Source organism: Uranotaenia lowii, chromosome 2, assembly GCF_029784155.1.
Source record: "Uranotaenia lowii strain MFRU-FL chromosome 2, ASM2978415v1, whole genome shotgun sequence".
Classification (NCBI taxonomy): Eukaryota; Metazoa; Arthropoda; class Insecta; order Diptera; family Culicidae; genus Uranotaenia; species Uranotaenia lowii.
The window spans coordinates 82,460,528-82,482,398 of record NC_073692.1 but is presented as its reverse complement, the minus strand read 5'-3'; the positions used below and the strand labels follow the sequence as shown (position 1 = coordinate 82,482,398).

The 21,871-nt window shown below is 38.5% G+C and overlaps 2 protein-coding genes and 1 long non-coding RNA gene across 4 annotated transcripts; all 3 read left to right on the top strand.

The window, feature by feature from the left end:
• Nucleotides 1-1,172: 1,172 nt before the first annotated feature.
• Nucleotides 1,173-2,350, top strand: LOC129748022 (uncharacterized). Its single transcript, XR_008737627.1, has 3 exons — nucleotides 1,173-1,821; nucleotides 1,904-2,107; nucleotides 2,169-2,350. It is a non-coding gene; the product is annotated as an uncharacterized LOC129748022 (long non-coding RNA).
• Nucleotides 2,351-9,615: 7,265 nt separating this feature from the next.
• Nucleotides 9,616-12,165, top strand: LOC129748019 (protein-associating with the carboxyl-terminal domain of ezrin-like). The gene is made up of 2 exons (XM_055742468.1): nucleotides 9,616-11,080; nucleotides 11,144-12,165. The coding sequence occupies exons 1-2, from the start codon at nucleotides 9,947-9,949 to the stop codon at nucleotides 12,053-12,055; spliced, it is 2,046 nt and encodes a 681-aa protein (XP_055598443.1). The 5' UTR covers nucleotides 9,616-9,946; the 3' UTR covers nucleotides 12,056-12,165.
• A 704-nt stretch (nucleotides 12,166-12,869) lies between these two features.
• Nucleotides 12,870-21,357, top strand: LOC129748015 (uncharacterized). Of its 2 annotated transcripts, none has more exons than XM_055742464.1 (10): nucleotides 12,870-13,628; nucleotides 14,821-14,984; nucleotides 15,044-15,233; nucleotides 15,305-15,408; nucleotides 15,475-15,638; nucleotides 15,711-15,853; nucleotides 15,922-16,762; nucleotides 16,829-17,103; nucleotides 17,170-19,889; nucleotides 20,039-21,357. In XM_055742464.1, the coding sequence occupies exons 1-10, from the start codon at nucleotides 13,571-13,573 to the stop codon at nucleotides 20,273-20,275; spliced, it is 4,896 nt and encodes a 1,631-aa protein (XP_055598439.1). In that variant the 5' UTR covers nucleotides 12,870-13,570; the 3' UTR covers nucleotides 20,276-21,357. The 2 variants fall into 2 exon arrangements, with proteins under 2 accessions (XP_055598439.1, XP_055598438.1); XM_055742463.1 differs by having other exon boundaries at nucleotides 17,170-19,916.
• The last annotated feature ends 514 nt before the right edge of the window (nucleotides 21,358-21,871 follow it).

The following is a 21,871-nucleotide window of genomic DNA, read 5'->3' as shown; positions in this document are numbered from 1 at the left end:
GCACACAGTTAAGATAAAATCCAAAAAACGCTCATGGAAAACATACTCGGACAATCAAACTGTTTCCGTTACAGTTATTCTAAATGTTTTCTTGTAACCGAACACTTACAGTAACAGTTGTGAAACGATTTGAAATGACGTTCATTCAAACGGTTCTGGGAATCGTGCTCGAAAAGATCACGCACACAGATGTAAAAATATGGGGATTTCGGATTTCATAATAAATTATGCCATTACATTTTATTTCATTTTATTACTTACGTTTGAGGTTGCTTTTCATCATATTTAGATATAATATATTCTTCGTTCGTAGACATCCAACCCGGCACAGGTGTTTTTGGAACGCTACCATCTGGAATTTTCGGGACTGCTCGAGAAATTTTTAATGGTAAACCAACTTGCTTTCAACGTTGAGTTCTCCTGGTTGGCCAAAGATGTGCATTCCTAGAATAACAAAACTGAAATTATGAATATCTAAATACCATTATCACCTGTTTTATAACCTACCGGAAGTTTATAATTCCTGATGCCGCTGGCTTTTGATTGCTTCAGCCGCGGGAATCCCAGCAGCTTGATCGCCATTATTCACCTACTTGTTGTTTACTTTTTTCACCGGTGCAGCCGGTGTGGGGCAGTGGTGCCAATTTTAGCTATTTTTACGATTATTTACTTTTTATTTCCGAAAACTATACAAATCTATTAATTAAAAAAATCTTAAAAGTTTATTAGGAAATGCATTCAATATTTATGCTCAATGCTATTTCAATGGATAGGAACAGGTTTTGACAGCTCAACCGCAGTTCGCATCACGTTCGCGTGCACTATGTGAACTGTCTGACATAGTGAACGCGAAAAGTTATGAACGCGAAGAAAATAAGAATTGCCGTGGTATGCGTTAAACATGTTCCAAGGACATAGAGTTTAAATAACTATTATTGAAAACTAATTAAACGAAAGTAGAAGTGATATTTCCTAAACTCAAACAGCAATGAGTTCTACATAGTTGGGTTAATTTTTTATTTTATCTTTTTATCACCTTAAGAGATGAATAACATAATGCTCGAAAAGATCAAACCTAAAGAATCTTTGTTCGTTAAAATATATAGATGTGTGAATTTATCATATTAAAGAAACAAAAAAAAATTTTTTTTAGGAAACCGATGTATTAAACTTAGCTAAAAGCTTATTGTGGATAGCATGGTGTGGTAAAATCTAGAACAATATCATAAGCTCCTGTAGATATCTTTATGAGAAATTGTAGCTTTGTATCTAACATTTGACCACCATCCACTATAATGCTGCTAAATGTTATCGATTCAATAATCAAAATTTTAATTTATTTTTTGTCTAAAAGATTTTTTCAAAAATCTATGCTGAGATTATTTTCTCTAATCATCTGGCATCTCTGACCCGCATTTCGGTCATTTTTTACATGAGTTTGACAGACGTCATGAACGCTTTGCGTTATGGTTCGAGAACAGTTTTACGACTATTAATAAAATTAAAGTAAATCGTTAAACCATTCATTCACGTTTCCAGATACCATCACTTATTCACAATTACGTTAATTTTAAGTTCTTATCGTTGTCGAAGTAAAGTTTAAAATAATAGCTACGTTTACAGAGACAATCACCTTTTCTGAAGCCGTAGATGTATCGTAGTGACTATTTGAAATATAGTTTTTTAGTATGCGGGTATGCACCAAAATCAAAGTTCGTACCTCGAACTGACCACCCCAAAAAAAATTCCCTGTTTTCTGAAAGGTTGTTTTTGTTCCCCAACGAGTCAGTCGTCTACGATATATCGGTTGGTTGATGGTTGGTAAGTAGATTAGAAAATTCTCACGATTCTCGCGCGTTATTTTATCAAATTTAATATTTTTCATACGTTTTATCGAATGTAGATCACACAGAGATAAGCCACAATTCGAAAGCGAGCACTGCCATAAGCGATTCATAGAAACGAAAAAATACAAACGGCAGCTCAAAGAGGAATGTTAAGCTAACAGCTCCAGAACGGAAATCAGCTGTAACGAATGTCTTCGTCCGTTCCGCAGAAAAAGGGATCCGATGGATCAATTTGCCAGAGCACATCTGATAATCCCACGGTAAGTCCGATTCTGCCTTTCATAATCAGTATTATTTTTTCACTCTCAAACTCAACCGCAGGTACTAGTGTGAGTTTTGCCGGGAACAAATAATCCTCTATAAGGATTATGTTTGCCATCGGAAGCTGGCAAAACCCGTTGAATGCACTATATTCATGCAAAACAAACAAAGCACAGCACGCTACCTGCCAACTGCCTGTTTGGCCTGTTGCGATGGCACCAAAATTGTCGAAACCGGAAGAAGCGAATCAGTTAGGTTAAAGCTCTCGCCGCGACCGGACTTGTTTTACAAGCGCTCTCAGTTTTTTAGCTAGTGGTGTTGTTTTGTATTCACGTGCCGTACTTTGAAAGCAAAGTACATTATGGCACAATCGGCCCCGCGCCCGCGGGAAAATACGTTTAAAGTGGATTTGTCCAACTTTACCAAACGGCCTTCTTTTGAAGACATGCATCGTTTCATTCATCAAAAGATCGGGTTGTCATTTGAGCAAGTAGTGCGGCTTCAAATGAACCATGCACAAAACTGCGTGCACGTTAAGTGCAACAATTTGAAAACTGCTCAAGATGCAGTTGACCATCACAACGAGAAGCACGAAATGATAATGGGTGCAACTAAAATCCGTGTACGTTTGGCTATGGAGGACGGTGGTGTGGAAATTAAAATACACGACTTGTCTGAGAACATCGGGAACCATGAGGTTATCGCTTATATGCAACAATATGGGGAGGTACAGTGCATTAAGGATTTGGTGTGGGGTGAGAGCTCTCCATATAAAGGAAGACCAACGGGTGCAAAGGTGGTAAAAATGATTCTTCGACGTCATATTCGGTCGTTTGTTACCATTCAAGGAGAATTGACTTTGATTACATATCGTAATCAACCTCAAAATTGTCGCCATTGCCTCAGTGCGTCACATCCTGGTAGTACATGTGTTGAGAACAAAAAGCTGCTTAAACAAAAGGTTGACCTTGAGAAACGACTAGAAAACGCGCGTAGTGAAAGCTCGTACGCTAAAGTTGTAAAGTCCAATACTTTGCCTGAAACACAGGTATCAAGGGTCGAAGAGAGAATTGAGCAAACTTCCCCTCGCTCAGCTCTGAGTGTTATCGAAACAGATGAGAATAAGGGAACTGAAAAAAGTGAGGTCTCTGATGCTGATGGTGAGATGGTCATTGAAATGCTAGTAGATGATGATCAAGTTTCGACTCCACAGGAGTACAATATTCAAGCTACTACTTCGTCTAATCCCGTAAGTACCCCACCCATTTCCGTGATCCCATCCAAAAATCATGAAGACAACATCTCAGACTCTTCTGATGATGATACGGCTGATAATGACGATTCGAATTCTGTTCTTTCGTTTACAACTGTTAAACGTAAAAAATCCAAAAAACCTCGTACGTCCTCTCCCTCGGGGAATGTTGGCAACTTTGTTGCACACTAACTTTCTACCCAAAACTAAACCGATGTGTATTTATGTTCATCATCTAAATTTTAAAAGTGACTAATCAATTCAAAAGCTACAATATTGCTAGCATCAACACCTGCTGCATTGCGAGCACTAACAAAATAAATGCTTTACAATCGTTTATACGTCTCTTCGAACTGGACATTGTGTTATTACAGGAAGTGGAAAATTCTAACTTGTCTTTTCCTGGGTTTAATGTAATTTCTAACGTCGATAATTCTAAAAGGGGAACTGCCATTGTACTGAAGTCATATATTCCTTTCTCAAACGTGCAACGTAGTCTTGACAGTCGTATTCTTTCAATCAAAATTAACAACTCCGTAACAGTATGTAATGTCTACGCTCCCTCAGGAACACAAAACCAGTCCGCTCGTGATTATTTTTTCAGTCATTCGTTACCTTTCTATCTCCAAAACTGTAGTGAATATTTTATGGTGGGGGGAGACTTTAATTGTGTGATTTCTTCTAAAGACGCAACCGGAACTAGCAATCACTGTCCTTCTTTAAAACGTCTTGTTGAGAATTTAAAACTGTTGGATACGTGGGATACTCTTAATAGGAACCAAGTAATATACAGCTTCATAAGGTCAAATTCAGCATCCCGTATAGATAGAATATATGTTTCTTCTTCTCTCTCTCCACATCTACGCTCTTCAAACTATCATCCAACGTGTTTTTCTGATCACAGAGCATTCAAGCTAAGATGTTGTCTACCTGATCTAGGAAAAGCTAACGGTCGGGGTTATTGGGCCTTGCGTTCCCATGTTTTGACAACGGATAATATTAATGAATTCAAACTTAAATACAGTAGATGGCTCAGGGAACGGCAAAATTACAATTCGTGGATGACATGGTGGATAGAATTAGCGAAACCTAGAATCCGTAGTTTTTTTAAATGGAAAACTAACGAGACTTTTAGAGATTTCCATTTGAACAATGAACTTTTGTATGGCAGGTTAAATTCAGCATATGATAATCTTCTTCAAAATACTGGCACACTGCAAGAGGTCAATAAAATAAAGGCAATGATGTTGCAACTGCAATCTAAATTTTCAAAAGTTTATGAAAGATTAAATGACAATATTTTAGCAGGTGAAAGTTTTTCATCATTTCAACTTGGAGATCGTGTTCAAAAGAAAAATAAAAGTACGATAACTTCTTTAAAACACACCGATAGAACGCTAAGCAATCCCTCTGAAATAGAAACTTTTGTATTCAATTATTTTAAAGACCTTTATTCTGCTCACAGTACACCAACAGGTAATACATTTCCCTGTAATAGGGTGATTTCTCCGGAATCACTTTCAAATAATGATGTAATGGATGAAATTACTACTGAGGAAATTTTTTTCGCCATCAAAAGCAGTGCTAATAGAAAATCCCCTGGATCCGATGGACTCCCAAATGAACTTTACCTTCAAATTTTTGACATAATCCATGGTCAACTAAATCTTATATTGAATGAAGCCATCAGAGGAAATATTCACCCAAATTTTGCAGATGGTATCATAGTGTTAACCAAAAAGAAGACTTCAGATGAAACAATAAAATCGTTTCGACCAATATCTCTTTTGAATTTTGACTTCAAGCTATTTTCTAGGATTCTTAAAACACGACTTGAAAGAATTATGTCTGAAAACAATATACTTAATGACATTCAAAAATGTTCAAATGGAAAAAAGAATATTTTCGAAGCTGTGACTGCCATCAAAGACAGAATTGTCGAAATCAACTGCCTAAGGAAATCTGCAAAAGTTATCTCTTTTGACTTGGATCATGCGTTTGACCGTGTTAACAAAAACTTCCTCCTCACAGTTATGCAGGAAATGAACTTTAATTCAGGTTTTGTTTCTCTTATTAATAAGATTATGTGTCTTTCTTCATCTCGTGTAATTGTTAATGGAAACATCAGTCAACCCTTTCCCATTCAATGTTCTGTCCGGCAAGGGGATCCTATAAGCATGCACCTTTTTGTTATCTACCTTCATCCTCTCCTAGAAAAACTTAAAACTATCTGCAATAATCCCTTGGACTTAGTAGTAGCCTACGCCGATGATGTTTCGATAATTATATCAGACCCACGAAAACTTAATATGATCAAACGAACATTCGACGATTATGAAGCTTGTGCTGGTGCAATACTAAATGTTAACAAAACCATTTCAATGGATATTGGACAATCTCAATCATCTTTTCAATATGATTGGATGACTCCTAAAGAGTCAGTGAGAATTCTGGGTATTACATTTTTCAATTCACTAAAAACTACCATTGAAATCAACTGGGGAGAACTGATCCGTAAAACATCCCAACTGATGTGGATATTTAAGCCTCGTTTGCTGTCATTACGACAAAAAGTTATATTAGTCAACACATTTGTAACATCGAAACTCTGGTTTTTAGCATCTGTTCTTAGTATCCCAAATGCACAAGTTGCTCGAATAACATCGCAAATAGGTTCTTTCTTATGGGGACGATACCCAACAAGGGTTTCAATGGAAAATATTTCCCTGCCATTGGAACAGGGTGGTCTTAATTTACATCTACCCATTAAAAAATGCAAATCGCTTCTTCTAACAAGATTTTTAAAAAGCCTCGATTGTACTCCTTTTGCTGCATCTTTCACAACTCAAATGATCAACCCTCCAAATATCAGTGGTATCCCAGCTTTGTATCCCTGTCTCAAAACTATCGCCAAAGAAATTCCCTACATTGATGAGCGACTGAAAGATCAACCGACTGCTTCAGCTCTCTACATGTACTACAGACAATCTTTGAACAAGCCAAAAGTCATCGAGGAACACCCACACATGACATGGAGGCTCATATGGCGAAACATACACAAATCCACTTTGAATTCCCAAGAAAAATCTCAACTGTACCTCCTTGTGCATAAAAAAATTCCCCATGGTGCTCTAATGGCAAGAACTGGAAGAGCTAGCAGTCCCAACTGTGAACATTGTCCGAATGTAATGGAAACGTTGGAGCACAAATTTTCATCCTGTACCCGGATCGGCCACCTATGGAATCATCTGAAGCTGCATTTGGAACCGATTGTAGGCAGAAATATCTCCTATAACATGTTTGCTTTCCCAGAACTAAATTCGAAAAGTCGAGATGCTAAAAATAAAGCTCTAAAGTTGTTTATTACATATGTTAACTTTGTATTAGACTGTAGAAATATGTTAACTACTGAAAATCTTGATTTTGCTTTTGAATGTATGTAATATTTTATAATCTTTTATATTTTGTACGAATAAAACCATTTTTACAAAAAAAAAAAATGGCGATCTGGAAAAACCCGGATTTAGTATTACAACTCACTGAAGACGGGAACTGCGGTTAACACTACGCTGGATGGTCCAAATGGTTCTTAAAGGAGTGCCAATCTCCGGGAGGCAAGATAACATAAAACATTTCAAGACATTTTCCCTTCCTGGTTGGTGTGGTGATCACCACAATTAGAGCATCATTATGGTCTGGCAACTTGTTTTTGTAAAGAATATTTTTTTTAATTCTATAATCAATAAGGATTTTCATTAAAATAGATTTTATTAAATGAATAACAAATTGTCATTTTTTCAAATATTTTTAATCCCTTTTGATAAGTGGGTCATTAAATAAAAATATCCCAAAAAAATCCCAATGCCCCAAAATTAAGTTGCGAGAATGACGTTTATTCTCAAGTTTGAGAAAACCCCCGCAAACTCATTTTCGTCGGGAGCCAGTTTCATCCGATTTTGCGGCATTTCAACTTGGTTTTGGGTTATGACGGCCAAGAGTGTATCAACAAATTGACGTTCAAATCTAGAGTTTGTTTTGATTAGGTCGTATGAGCCACATTGCGTGTTCCGAGAAAATCGCTGTTGAAAATTTTGAACACATATTTTATTCTAGTATTTTGAATAACACTTAGAGCTGCCTGGAAAACTTATATTAGATGTGGAAATAGTTGAAGAACATGCTAATGAATTCGATATGGCCATTCGTTTAGTTATATTCAGTGAAAATGCACTTACGACATTTTGCATTATCTACTTGGCACTAACGTCGTTATGCAGACTAACATTAATTCTCGCGTGAGCTTTCATTACGTCGAATGAAACAAAATTTGAAAAATTGAGATATTCACTAAAAAAGCTTCATTATAACATTATCTACCTATGTGATTGATAAAACAATCAATTTAAACCCTTTTAATATATAAAATTTAAGACTTTCAAAATGACGAATGAAACAAAACCTTGATTGCCAATTTCAATGTTGCTTACGTCCCTTCTTCCAAACGGCGAATGTGCAGAGGAAGAAAAACCTAGCACAATCGCTATGGATTCCATGAGCAAACAAGTGTATACAGGTAGAGGTTATCAGAATATCAACCTTGCAATGAATATTATTTCCGATTTTTGTTTTCAAGCGTTCTTAAATCGATACTCAAGCAGGCTTTCGAACGCTGTAAAATAATGCAGCAAGGAAAAGAAACCGAACAGCAGCAGTAGCAGCAAACCTAACAACTAACAGCAGCAGGCTGATCGGCAGCAGCCTGCTGCTGTTAGTCACTCAATCACCCGATTCACACTTTTATTACACATTCACTAATAAATTTACCGCTACACTCGACAACTCACTCAATGCCGAGAAAATTGAAAATTTACCGGTAATTGCCTCAGAAACATTTGGGCGTAAGTGCAAGTTGAACGAATCAAAGGACGAATGAGACAAATTTCCCCTCCAGCTGATCGGCAACAGAAAGCTGATCAGCAGCAGCGAGCTGGTTTGACCGATGGCGCACCCGTTTCACACATTTCATTATGCATTTACTCACCAATTTACCGCTTCACTAGATATTTCACTTATTAAACAGCCATTACGCCGAGAAAACTGAAAATTTCCCATAGTATTTGCATCAGAAACATTTGGGCGAAAGTGCAAGTTGAACGAGTCAAAGGACGAAAGAAAAGAGACGAATGAAACAAATTTCCCCTCCAAACGACGAATGTGTTCAGACGTATGAACGATTTATGTTTGAATATGTCGTATGTTCCTATATGATTAAAGAATAGCTCTAAAAATTGCAAAAAATTAAATTCATAATGTGGAATAGCTGACACAATTAGTTTCCATGAATATTGCGTATTTTTTGAAGGGTTATCGGCGAAGGAATAAAAATAGGATTTGAAAAACATTCCTCAAATTTCAGAAGCGTTTTTCTCGGTTCGGTGTTTCTGTTTCATTCGACGTAATGAAAGCTCACGCGAGAATTTCATTTTAACTTGATTGGAAGTTTCTCAATCTTTGTAATTTCTATCGAAATTAATGGAAAATTGATGTTTAACTTAATAGTATGCAGAGGTGTTACCTGAAAGTACCCGTTCTGTGATTACCGGAATCGATGCTGCGAGGGGGTGTCCATAAGGAATGTTCGTAGTCCACTTACCATTGGTGGCTTGCTGTTCGAAATGATGAACGTTCCAGGAGTGCGGAAACGTTTCCAAATAGCCTCTAGTTGTTTTGTTATGGCTGCCTCTGTAAAATATGAGATTGATATTTTTCGATTTGGCGCAGCATAAATATTAACATTAATTGAACTTACCAAGTCACATATTGAAGCCCCCTTTTGTACCAAAATAGCAAAAACTATCATTTATTACCATTTCTGATTAATATTTCCACTTTTGTAGTCTTTCTGAACCAATTTCCGGAAAAAATGCAAAAGGACGCTTCAACCACTTCGCCGAACTGTTGTTTTGCGACTTTTTGCATGCACGGCAAATTAGCGCGATGCAAATAGTCGTTAAAACCAAATTGCACTCGAAAATGAGAAAGTCATTATACGTCTTAATTTTAATTCATGTTCTAAAATTTATTAATTGATAAAATGAAACCAAAATTCTACCTAACGTAGAATACATGTTTTTAAATCGTTTGCAGTAAATAACTCAATTTTGCTTACGTTGGTTCATACGACCTAATCAAAACAAACTCTAGAAATAAACTTTTAAATTTTTTAAAATAGTTAAAAAATATTTGGTTTAAAACTTGTTTCAAAACACACGAAGCTGATAAGAATATTATCAAATGCGAACTGCTTTCGACCTTCTGACCCATTCCACCCATTCGACGCTTTTGAAGTTTCTGTCAGCCATTTAAAAAAAATCAAATTCCCACATTGCATTGGCAGACCCCTCGAATCTTTTTTGACTTTCCTCCATTGGCTTCTGTTTCATAACATTTGGAGCAAAACTGACCACGACTCGGAAAAAATTGTGTGAAAAATTTGTGTGCTGAATTTTCGATCTGATAAAAGCTATTTACGCTAGTTTCTGTATGTTTTGTGGAGCTATGAAAGTTTGAAAACATCCAACAAACCATGGGTAACGATCAATCGCAGTTGAAAGGATTGGAAATCAGCAAAAAGGCCATCCAAGTTACTGACTATTGGTCGCTCTATAGTGGAGAAATTCCCACAGAGTCGGCGGTGACTTATATTTCGATATTCCAAGGAGAAACCCTGGTCACCGGTCAATTTTGGGCAAACCAAAACCCTTTGGAGCGAGCGATTAAAAATCTCAAAATATATCGGCACCCGAACATTTTGAAGTACATCGCATCATGGAACAAGGGTTCGCTCAAGATGCTGGCTACAGAACGATGTCGGCCATTAGCAACGTGTCTCAATATCACTAGCGATGTACAGATATGTCTAGGACTGCGAAATGTTCTATGTGCGCTAATATTTCTTATCGAACAAGCCAACGTACGGCACTTGAGCATCAGCATCTCTTCGATTTATGTAACCGAAGATGGAGCATGGAGACTGGCCGGGTTTGAACACCTTTGGAGAAACTCAGATTTCTCATTAAATTTGTTGGAAAAATCCGAACCCTATCGTTACTCAAAGGCCATAGATCCGGATGAACTCAAGAATAAAGGTCAATGTGTGGAACAATATTCTTTCGCCGTAATGTGCGAAGAGATTTTGCACAATAAAACTGACAGCAACATTCCAGCAGTAGAGGATTTCAAATCCTACTGTACAACACATTTGAAGCATAACAATGTGGCCATGCGGCCAAAGTTGTCGGCAATTCTACTGCATCCACTGTTTAACCACGACTTTATCCTTATACATTCTTTCTTGACGGAACTTCCTTTGAAGAGTTCACAAGCTAAGCAGGAGTTTTTCACCGGACTGGCCGATCGACTGCGCACCTTCGACCCCGAGACCGTAGCAGAGCAGATGGGATCGTTGCTGCTGTCACGAATAGTCCTTCTGGACACAACAGCGCAGCTTTGCGTTACACCCTTTATTCTTAGACCGAAAGGCGATGATCTGGCGTTGGGACTATTTGCACCGAAAATATTTTCTTCATACATTATCCCCAAGATCAAGCAAGTGTTCTGCGTCCAAGACGCTCAAATTCGCCTAACAATCCTTGAGTATTTCCCCGATTATGTCGATTTTTTCAGCAAAGAAGACCTCAAGGAGGATATTTTGCCACAGGTGATAAGATTGCTTGGTATACCCTAATCGACTCTTGGATCTGACATGTTTCTTTCTTTTCAGCTTTTGCTAGGAATAAAAGATACCAATGATGTACTGGTCGCCAAAACGCTTCTCTGTTTAGCAGACTTGGTACCGATTTTGGGTTCAGCTGTCGTCATTGGTGGCAACCGGAGCAAAATATTTGCGGACGGCCGCCCTCAAGGGGTTCCTGACCAATCGCTTCCGTGGAGCGGAGTTCGATCGATTACACCGGTGATAGGTTCAGGAGAATTTCTGTCGGGAAGTCCCATTCCAGGCGGCGGTTCCGCTTTAGGAATAATAACAGGTGACACGAGTGCGTCGTTCAGTTCCATTATTCAAGGTGGACCAGAGTATAATTTCATGCCGCAGCGTTTATCACCTGATGGTGAAGACACCGATACTAACAGCGATGTAGAGGTGGAGGTTGATGAATGGAGCGATTGGGACAATGATGGAAATGAGCATACTGTTAGTCACCATATCAATGAAGAACACAGAACAGAATCAGTAAAAACCGTCTCTGATGCTGCCGTATCTATAGCAGGCAATAAGTCAAACACACCTCAACCAATAAATGTGCAAAACGATCGTAGCTCTACCGCACTAAAAGATACCTTGCCACCAAAACAAAAAACCGACGATAATATAGATAGTTTAGATATCAAATCACAAACTTTCAAAAAACTGGAATCGAATACCGCCGAGGAAATAGATTTTTTCAAAGACATGGAACCGGTTATTCAAAAAGCCAATGTACTGCTTATTGGCGATGAAGATCCCGACGAACTGTCTCCATTGAACGACATGCCGAATGTAGGTAAACATGTTGAAGCCATGAAAGATCAGGAAGCGCCGTTGGTAGATGTGGACACCAGTAGGTTCCAGATCAAAATTGACGATTTGGAAGCCAATGGGGAAGATGGCTGGGATAACGAGGAAAGTGAGTGGTAATGAAAGCGGCAGCCGAGCTGTTATTTTTACCATGTGTTAAAGTACTATTCGAAACTAAGCTGTACTGTAGAGGATAGACCGCCATTAAACAATAAACACTTTATTGGTTATTCAACGGAAGTTTTTGTTATTTTTACTGAACTGAAAATATTGAAGTGAAACTACGCCAAAATCGTATAATTGCCATCTTTTAATAGAATTTTTTGATTACTCAACCAAAAAATTACAGTACCTCAAAGTTATTCTACATTTAAATTTTTGCATCATTCTAATTTCGAAAAGAAAACAAGCAAAGAGATTCGGAGAATCCATCTCCTCAACGAAATGTTACAACTGTGTGAGTGTTATGCATGCAGTTCATTCATAAATTTTGCCAAACAGAAAACATACCCAGCACACAACTACACCCAACAAAATCATTGTCAAACCTGAAGACTGTAGCGCCAAAGAGAGTTCCTGTTTAATAAAATAATTCTAAACTTAAGAGAATCTTATGAATTTTCAACTGTATCGGCTGGAACAGAATTAATAAATCAACTAAAAATACGATAATAAAAAAATAGGATAAAAAACGGAGTTTCCACAAAAAAAAGTTTTACACTACTTACCTCTACACTTTTCACAGTCTTCGATTCGGAGCAAACTCTCAAATCTGTCATCTCGTTTGCTCTCGCGTGTTTCCCGTATACGTATATAGTGCTGATCGTTTCATTCTCGCGTACTTTTCCATTCATTTGTTAACTCGAAGCTGAAAGCGAATCAGCAGCAGAGAGGAAAAAACCAACGACAAGAACCCTTGAAGAAGATTACGAATCCATGAGCAGAAAAAGTCAAGTCGAATTTATAATCTCGTGAAAATGTGAATTGATGCTGAAAATTGTTAGTTTTTCTGTTGATTTAATGTCGTAACAGTGACGTCCGTTAGTTGTGCATCGAGTGTGATAGTTTTCGAGGCGTGGATTCGTTCGGAAGTGATGTAATTTGTGGTTGAAGTTCGGGATTCTGAACCACGGTGCATCTTGTACATACGAAAATTAGTCATCCCCCGTTGTCTAATTTATTGGTTAGCATCCATTAGCTCCCAGTGAATCTAGAAAGTGAAGCAAAAAATAGTTGGAAGAACTTGCATTTGTAAGTTTTCAAATTGGGTTCCACGAATCCATTTCAAATGTAAAAATGCAAAATTATTTCTAATAAAAACTGAGCCAACAAGTGGAAGCTGGGCAGCATCCAATGGAGTGCCAGAGTCTCGAAGGATAGTTGAACTGTATCATCTGCGTAATACGAAATCGGAAAGTTACGATTCGTGGTCTCATCACGAAAAATCGTGATCGACGATCCCTTGCCTGTGTAGCCTTGCCAAATACACAGCAGACCTCGTCATTGCAATATACATAAACACCGCGAGGGAAGGAAGGCAACGAGAAAGGGCACTTCACCGCAGCATCATAGCTGCTAAGCTAAGCTAAGCTCCTTGCTGGCGAAGGCGACCTCCAAAAGACAGCAAGCACAAAAATGGCTTACATCAATGTGGCCGAATGGAGCAGCGATCAAGTCACGGATTGGCTCAAAGGTAAGGAAGAAAAAGCGATAGGCAAATGCTACTAGCTGGGTGTAGAGAGGCTCATCGTTGTTTGTTGCGATTCCCCATCATGATGGCTTCGCGTTTTGTGAGCCTAAACGAAGCTGACCTAGTTAGCTGTAGCTGGGACAAAAGGGAATTTAAGCTTTCTAACATATTGATATAGCAGATTGATGATTGATGATTTGCAGAACATTGATATAGCCCAACAATTTTGTGAAAACGATTACTTTTTCAAATTAGCGAGTACGAGGAAGAATGACCTTAATAGGTTGAATTCCTATCAAAAAAGAAAAAAAGCGTACTTATACACCACAGAACCACTAACTTATGATCTGAAACATTTTTCATTGAAAAACTTAAGCCAAACTTACTCAAAAATCTAAAAAACGAATTTATGTGTTTGAAGAATAAATTAGGAAACTAATACCTAACTAGATTTATTCAACTATTTTCGGATTCTAGAAGAAACATTTATTTTTGATACATTTGTATTGGCAGTTTTCACAAAAATGTGCTACTATAGAGCTATGCTACAAAACTCCTGTAACGATTTTTTAATGCTAGAAATCAAATAATAATTTAATGGAACGATTAGGAAAACGATTCTTTTATTCCAATGATTTTTTTTTTGTTGTTGAATAAGATTCTTCGGAAAATATTACTTAAAATTAAAATTAGTTAGGTATCGTAATTTCGAAATATTTTAAAATTTCTTGCTTTCCAAACTTTTAGTTTATTGAAATAATCATTTTCAATCGATAACGTACTATGAAAAAACCTCAATTTAACTTCATTATTCTTATAACCAACTTTTCAGAAAGTCAGAGATAAGACATATCCCAAACATCTGAAAAACAGCTCACCGGAATCATATTTAAATTTCAGAATTCAGGACCTCACATTGAAAGTAAATGCACCAACATAAGTTAAATTTTTTTGACCTTGCAAAGTTTTTACCCTAATCCTAACACACTATCTAGAGTACAAAAAAAATAATCAAGGAGACATTTTTTCACTTTATTTAAAAGAACTTTCTTGATAAGAACTCCCATCAGAAAACTTTATCGAGCAGAAAACTAGGTCATTAACTGGCAGCTTCCGCACTTCGGTTGTGCGATGCATTTGTTATCGTCATCTCACAATACCAATGTATTTTTTCTGCTCTCTTCCCTTCAATCAGGGCTCGACAATTCCATGTACCACTATGTGCAGTCCTTCACCAACAACGAAGTCGGTGGCAAACAGCTGCTCAACATCCGGCCCTACGAGCTGGAACAACTTGGCATGTACTCGATTGGGCATCAGGAGATTGTGCTGGAGGCGGTGGAATATTTGAAAAATTTCGTAAGTATTTGATGTTTCTCTCCGTTTAATCATTATTCTAAAAAATATTATGTTTGCAGAACTACAATCTCGACAAGGAGAATTTGCAGTTTCTCGCGCTGCACGTTGCATGTGCTGCAAGGTCCCTCTGTAAACAACTGGAATACTCGGATCAAACCAAACTCGAAACACAGATATTGAAGGATATTACCAGGACCGTTGCTGTAGTGAAGCCTCTGATTGGGTGGTTGGACCGTAAACCTTTTAGAGGTAGTGTTAAATACACCACACTTCCGTTCCATTCAGCAATTTATCTTTCGATTTTGTTCGTTAATTTCCAGGACAACATAATTTCGATGAGTTGAAAAAAAGAATAATGAAGCTGGGCTTAGAAATGGCCACCATGGCTATGCGAGATAGATTTTCAGTTAAACCGGTAGAAACCGTAAGTAGCCGATAATAATCATGTTCCCTGTTAACTGATTGTTACAACTTCCTTTTGATTTTTCAGATTCACAACGTAGCTGATAAACTGGCCAAAATAGCAGATTACATAATTCAAGATATTTCTGATCCAATGGTTCTACAGCCAGCATCTTTGGATTTGGTCACACTCAAGAAACGAGAATCGGACTTAGGATTTCTTGTCATGCCAAGCTTGAATGGAATCCATAGGTTTGTGTTTTATTTTTCTAATTTTCTAATTTTAAATTTTACGTTTTTTATTAACGTTTTATTTGACTCTAGGATTGCTGAAATAAAATTTAACTCGCCCGCTCACAATTCCGGAAAGGTAGAAGAAGGAGATGAAATAGTTCAAATAAACTACCAAACTGTCGTTGGCTGGGAATACAAAAAAGTGCTACTACAGTTGCAAGAATCTCCGCCAGGTATGCAACTTTTACTAACATACCGAACTGAATTCTGAACCTCTTATTTACATGACCCATTTTTACAGATGTCCTACTTACATTGAAAAAACGACCGAAACACACGAAAATATACGGACAAATCTACATAAAACCGTTTCGATTGCCGAGCAAAAAGCGATCCCTCCCCTACAGGTGGGGAGAAAGTTTACCCAGTCCACGCGCCGAACTATTCACCCTTCAGGATTTCAGTTTACCGCTGCCACGAGTTCCCGAGAAGCACGTTTCGGACTCGGAATCGGAAAGCAGTGATATCTTGACCCCGACGGAAGTAAAGAAATCCGAAAAGGATATCCGTTTATATTTGCCCAAGCCGAGGGCTGTGCTACAGAGACGGCACACGCTTTCCAGCTTTAAGGATTTGGTGAGCGTTTCTTTCTGGCACGAGCGACAAAGCAAACTACTTTCCAACGATCCCCAGAGCATTCGGGACAAATCTGTTTCGTTCGGGTTCGGGCTGGAAATGGCTCCCCGACCTACAACCGTTTTGGGAATGGTCAATGGTGCAAACGGAACGAATGGGCAGGGTAAATTTAACAGCTTCGGGGGCTTGAAGAGTTCGTTGCCTGATATTATTCCTACGGAAAAAGGTGACGGTTGTCCTCTAGAAAGCTCTAAACAAGGTGCCGGCGAACAGAGCGAGGAATATAAACCAGGTATTTCAAAAGTTGTGCGTTTTGAATCGAACATGAAGTTTGAAGAGTGTCATGTAGACACCAAGTACACCTGCAATGTTGACAATACGGTGCTGGAAGCATTCGAACCTATTCCCTACGTCGATGAAGAGGTTCCCGTTCAATCGGTAAATGCACGTGTCAAGCAGTTTGAATCAATAGCCAACAAAAACAGTGCCAACAACAGCAACTCAAGGTCAGTTTTTTTTTGTTAAATTTCAATTTACAATGTTCCTTATAAGTTTTTTTTTGTTGTTTATAGTAACACTGAGGCTGGAAGACAAGCCGTTAAAGACGCGAATGCTCCATCGGACGATAGCTCAAAAAATATCAGCAATAAGGAAACGAACAATTCCACCAGTATTAGTAACACTTCTGCTGCACCTAGCAAGCCTGCGTATAAACCGATACCGATGCAAAGGCAAATTTCGAGAGAAACGGATATCGCCGAAGCCATCAACACGGTGCTCATCAATCGTGAAATGGTTAAGCGAGGAAGGTTGGACAAAAGTTACAGCACCCCTGCCTACGACGATGGTACTTTTTATTAAATGTCCAAACTAATCTGTAGGATAAAATAATAAATTCTTCATTTTCTTTTAGATATTCCACCAGCGATTGAACCACGCAAAGAACACCTGATGAAAATACCACCGGTTCCCCCGCCGCGTCCAAAGAAAACGTTAGAATCCAGTGTTCCGCTTGTGCCGGAGAAACCTCCGCCACCTTCACCAGCGACTACTGTGCCCAGTTCAACTCCCGCAGATTTGGGGTTTATCAATCCGCAACAGATTTCATCTGGTAGCTACGAACACGGAGAGGACAACAATAAATCTAAACTGGCCAACTTGGTTGATTTAAAGAATCGGGAACCTTTGGAACCGACTACACCACCGCTAGTGTTGTCACCTCCACCGAAACCGGCGGAGCGGATGATGTCACCTCCGAAAAGAATTCCTCCCAGCAAACATTTTTTAGAGGAGCCTTTTGAAACGCCTTCTGAACTTTTCACCCCAAACAAAACCAAGAGCCTGACGCTGAAGAAGAAAAATTCGCTCCTTTCGAAACGCCGCAATGTGTCCCTAAAAACCCTATGCATAAGCGATATTCAAGGACATCTTTATCGGCGCACCAAAGATCGTAGCGGATTAGCTTATTGGGCGAAGTACTATTTCGTTCTCATAGAAACTACATTGTATGGGTTTAAATCCAAAGAATCTCAAAAGGCGAACAGCATGATTTTCCTATCTGGATTTACTATTTCTTTGGCAAAGGAAGTCCATTCTAAACCTTTTGCTTTTAAAGTGTATCATCCAAATAAAACGTTTTATTTTGCTGCTGAAACACAGGAAGCTCTAGGTCAATGGATGGAGTATATTAAACAGGCTACTTTGAAGGGCAATAGCAATGCACCTGGTAGCGGATCAGTGGATCACAGTGTCAAAGAGCTTTATTCGGAAACGGACAGCTCCGAGGATGAATTTAGTATGATGGATAGTCAGACCAAGCTAAATCTCCTCTGCACGCCATCCCCTCAATTATCCTCTTCATTGGGTCGTAACACGCATCATCGTTCGACACATGTCGATGGACATAATACTACACCAACATCATCTACTAAACAGGAACGGTATCATTTGAACTTCGGTTCTCTGAAAAAATTTACCAAAAGCAATCCCTTTAATTCGGACAACCACAGCACCGGAGGAAGCAGCGGGCACAGTGAAAGTAAATTTTTCGGATTTTTCAGTTCACATAAAAATGTCGAAAAATCAAATTCCAGTGAAATGCCCGTGCCAACTTCGGGGTTTCGTAGTTATCGAAAAGTTCCGGGTGCCGGAGGTCTTCAAATAGGCACCAACTCCGTGTCGACCGAAGTTATTCCTAACGCCAGCTCATCCATCGTTCCACAAGAAAGCATCACAGCTAGTAATTTATCACTTGCATCCAATACCAGTACCCAACAGCAGATTCCAGTTATCCAGTTACAACCTCCACCTACACCTACTGTGGAAGACAAACCGCATCCCATATTCATTGAACCCTACCCTCCTGAACCATCAACACCAGTCCAGCATGATGCAGCCGAGCTTTTGAACCGAACTAAAAAAACGAAACGTGTTTCTCCACATAATTACATCCACGCATCCAACCCCAATCTGGTTGAGTTCGATTTCCAAACATCTAAAAGCTTGTTACAAACATCAGCCAACTGGGACAACAACCCTTCCCATAGCAACTTGCATACGATGATTACGCTGAAAGATCTGATGTTGCAGAAACAAGCCGAGGAGGCTCAGGATATGTACAATAAGCGAGTATGCCTGGGAGTAGAGAAGTATGACGATCGCAGTTTGAAAAAGTATTTGGCCAAACCAAACGAAACAAGGACAGAAAATGTGACTTTAAACGTACCGGAAGCCGTTATCAAGATACAGAAACGGCGTCTACCGGTAACTCCAGATTACGCTCAAAGTTTCAAACTAGATGATCAAGATATTATGTATACACGAAGCAAAGAAGGTCAAAAGTTGCGTGACTTTGGATACGAACTAATTTCTGGGGACGATTCGTCTAATTTGAAAAACACCTTAAATCCAGCCTTAGCTGGTCCCAGTAGCACCAATCAGAACAGTGAACTACGCAGACAAGAAGGAAACGGTTCTATGAAGAAGAAATCCCGAAATTGGTATTCATCGGACAGGCGTAACGAAGAATCCTCTTCATCTGATCGATCCCTGAGGGACAGCTTCAAACGATCCAAAAACAAAGCTGTTATCGCTAAGCTGGACAACATTAAAGCGAGCAGCGAAAAGTTGTTTCAGTTCAAACACAGCAGTAGTAATAACGATAAAGAATCGTTGAAAACTAAACAAATGGAGAAAACAACGCCTGCGTTAAATGTAAACCTGAAGCAGTCGGAACAATTCATTAAACATCAGCCGAGCACTCCGTTAGGTAATCAACAATCTTTTTTCTCTACAGCCACCAGCAACAGTAATTTTGTTGCCATAAACCCAACCCTACAATCTGCTGGCTCCAATACCAATGCAAACATCATACCCGGTTGCAGTATCAAAAAATCAAACACCATAAACAGCTCTTCAGATTTCAAAGAAAATTCATCTAAAATTCAGAATTTGCGAAAAAACTCCGCCCCCGAACGTAGCACCTCCTACTTCACAAAGCTTTCGTTCAGCAGTTCCTCAACCAAGGCACCACCCAAGGAAAAGAAACTGCTCGGATCACCAGGTCTGCACCGGGCAATCTTCGGCAAGAATCAGCAACAAAGCCAGGATCAACCGACGGTGATCGATCATGAGGTATTTTCTCCGATAACTTATACTAAGGTATGATTTATTTTTATTTTTTGAGTTAACTTCGTGTTTTAAACAAAAGAATATAGGGCAAGAAAGAGATGTTCAATGGAAATTTAGTTTTGTAGTTAATAAACTTTTTTTTCCTTTCGCAGATCGTCCCATCGGATGGCAACAGCACTGTGCTACAGTCGGCTAGCACAACTTCCATTGGAAGTATATTATCAACTACGTCTACTCCAAGCTCAGTTCTTACCACCAATTCTTCGAATCGAGCGCCACCGGACTATCCAAACATGGAGTACCCACCGGTGTTCGAACCGGAAACGTATTCGCTTAGTGATCCCGGTATGACGCTTCTGAAGCGACGCCAAAATCATCCGCATAAATGACGACTCGGAAGGGGCAAGAAGCGCCTGGCCACCCTGCGGGAGCATGAGTGTGGCTAGCTTAGTATTAGATGTGTGCCAAGTGTCTAAAAATAACTCTACTTTGTTTGCTAGATATTATTAGAATGGGAAATGTTGATAGTTTCCTTCAATTACTCATTACGTTCTTCCGGTAAATCATATGGTGCTGTATTATAATATTATAAAGATTGTGTAGATCTAGGAGAAGAGTTTGAATACTATTAAAACCTATTTATCTAAAATGATTAAAAAAGAAATGTGAAATCAAAAATATATCTAAGTTTTGCACTGGATTCTCTAAAATAATCAATACTAAAATTGTGATCCTACTAGAATTAAATTACACAGAATATCTTTAAAGGGATAATAACAGAGTTGCGGCCAATTTAGCTGACACTTAACAAATGAAATACTTGGGTATTATAAATACTTAAGCTATATTTTCATGATCCATGTCTTGATGGTTCTGAAACAAACAAAAATCATATGATTTCAAACTTTAAGTTGAAATTAATTACATTTCGTTCGAATTTTTTGCTGTATAGGTGAAGATTTACTTTTTTCTTACAATATAGGTATTCAAGTATAAGCCAAATTTAGAATATGTACCATTTTGTGATTTTTTTTGTTTGATTTAGTACTGTTCATAAACGTGCCGAAGGCAAAGGTTAATCATTAATCACCCTCACAACTGCTTATGATATTGTAAAGTTGGTATTGAACAAGAACGCATAAGCAAGATAACTAAGTAGCGTAGTAAGAACATTCCTTATTTGTCAATCGATTCCTAGCTCGCCGTGCATTGAATGTGCCGAATATGTGGCTCAAATTGAACCGTTTGATTTCACCAACTGCATAATGTGTACTACTAATAATGCCCCGCAATGTGTTTTTGTTGTACCACATACCTACCTAAATTGGTTAGCATAGTAGCGCGTTTTAGAGTGCATATCGATCCAGCTCGCATGGTTGTAGAGAGACATATTTTAGTGATCCCGCGTCGGATAGTGCCTTATTAATGATTGAGTTTTGAATAAAGCTGTATCAATGTTGCAATGTTGGATTTCACACAGTACAATGCTGAGTAATGTTATTTTTTCTGATGACAGTTTTTCCATTGTATCTTGTATCATAGAATCTTGAGTGACTTGAAATTCTTTCTTAGTGCCTACACCTTCATAAGAGCCAAACCAAAAAAGGAAAAATGAAAATTGGTAAATTTCACGACCTTGGCCTGAGACCTGAAACATGAAATTTTAGACCTGAGACCTTAGACCTACGTTTCATGTTTCAGTTCCCGTGTCGCATGTCTCGTGTTATGTGTCTCGTCACATATGGCCCTGATTTCAGGACTCGTTCAGGGGTATTATGCGTACTGTGTAAAGACAAACCCGTGCACAACAACAGTTAATTTCTGAAACCCGTTTGAAAAAACCGCGAGAAAAATGTGCTTATTGCAAGAAACGTACACCGAAAAAAAATCATGGTAACCGTTACCATATCCGAGGGTAAATTTAAAAACAAAAACAGATGGTTTTTTTGAGTACGTTTTTGTTTATCTTGAACAACAGATTGGTT

Coding starts and splice junctions, on each gene's coding strand:
- LOC129748019 (XM_055742468.1), top strand. CDS start 9,947: ATGGGTAACGATCAATCGCAGTTGAAAGGATTGGAAATCAGCAAAAAG. Junction 11,081..11,143: donor AGGAGGATATTTTGCCACAG/GTGATAAGATTG, acceptor CTTTCTTTTCAG/CTTTTGCTAGGAATAAAAGA.
- LOC129748015 (XM_055742463.1), top strand. CDS start 13,571: ATGGCTTACATCAATGTGGCCGAATGGAGCAGCGATCAAGTCACGGAT. Junction 15,234..15,304: donor GGACCGTAAACCTTTTAGAG/GTAGTGTTAAAT, acceptor GTTAATTTCCAG/GACAACATAATTTCGATGAG. Junction 15,854..15,921: donor GTTGCAAGAATCTCCGCCAG/GTATGCAACTTT, acceptor CCATTTTTACAG/ATGTCCTACTTACATTGAAA.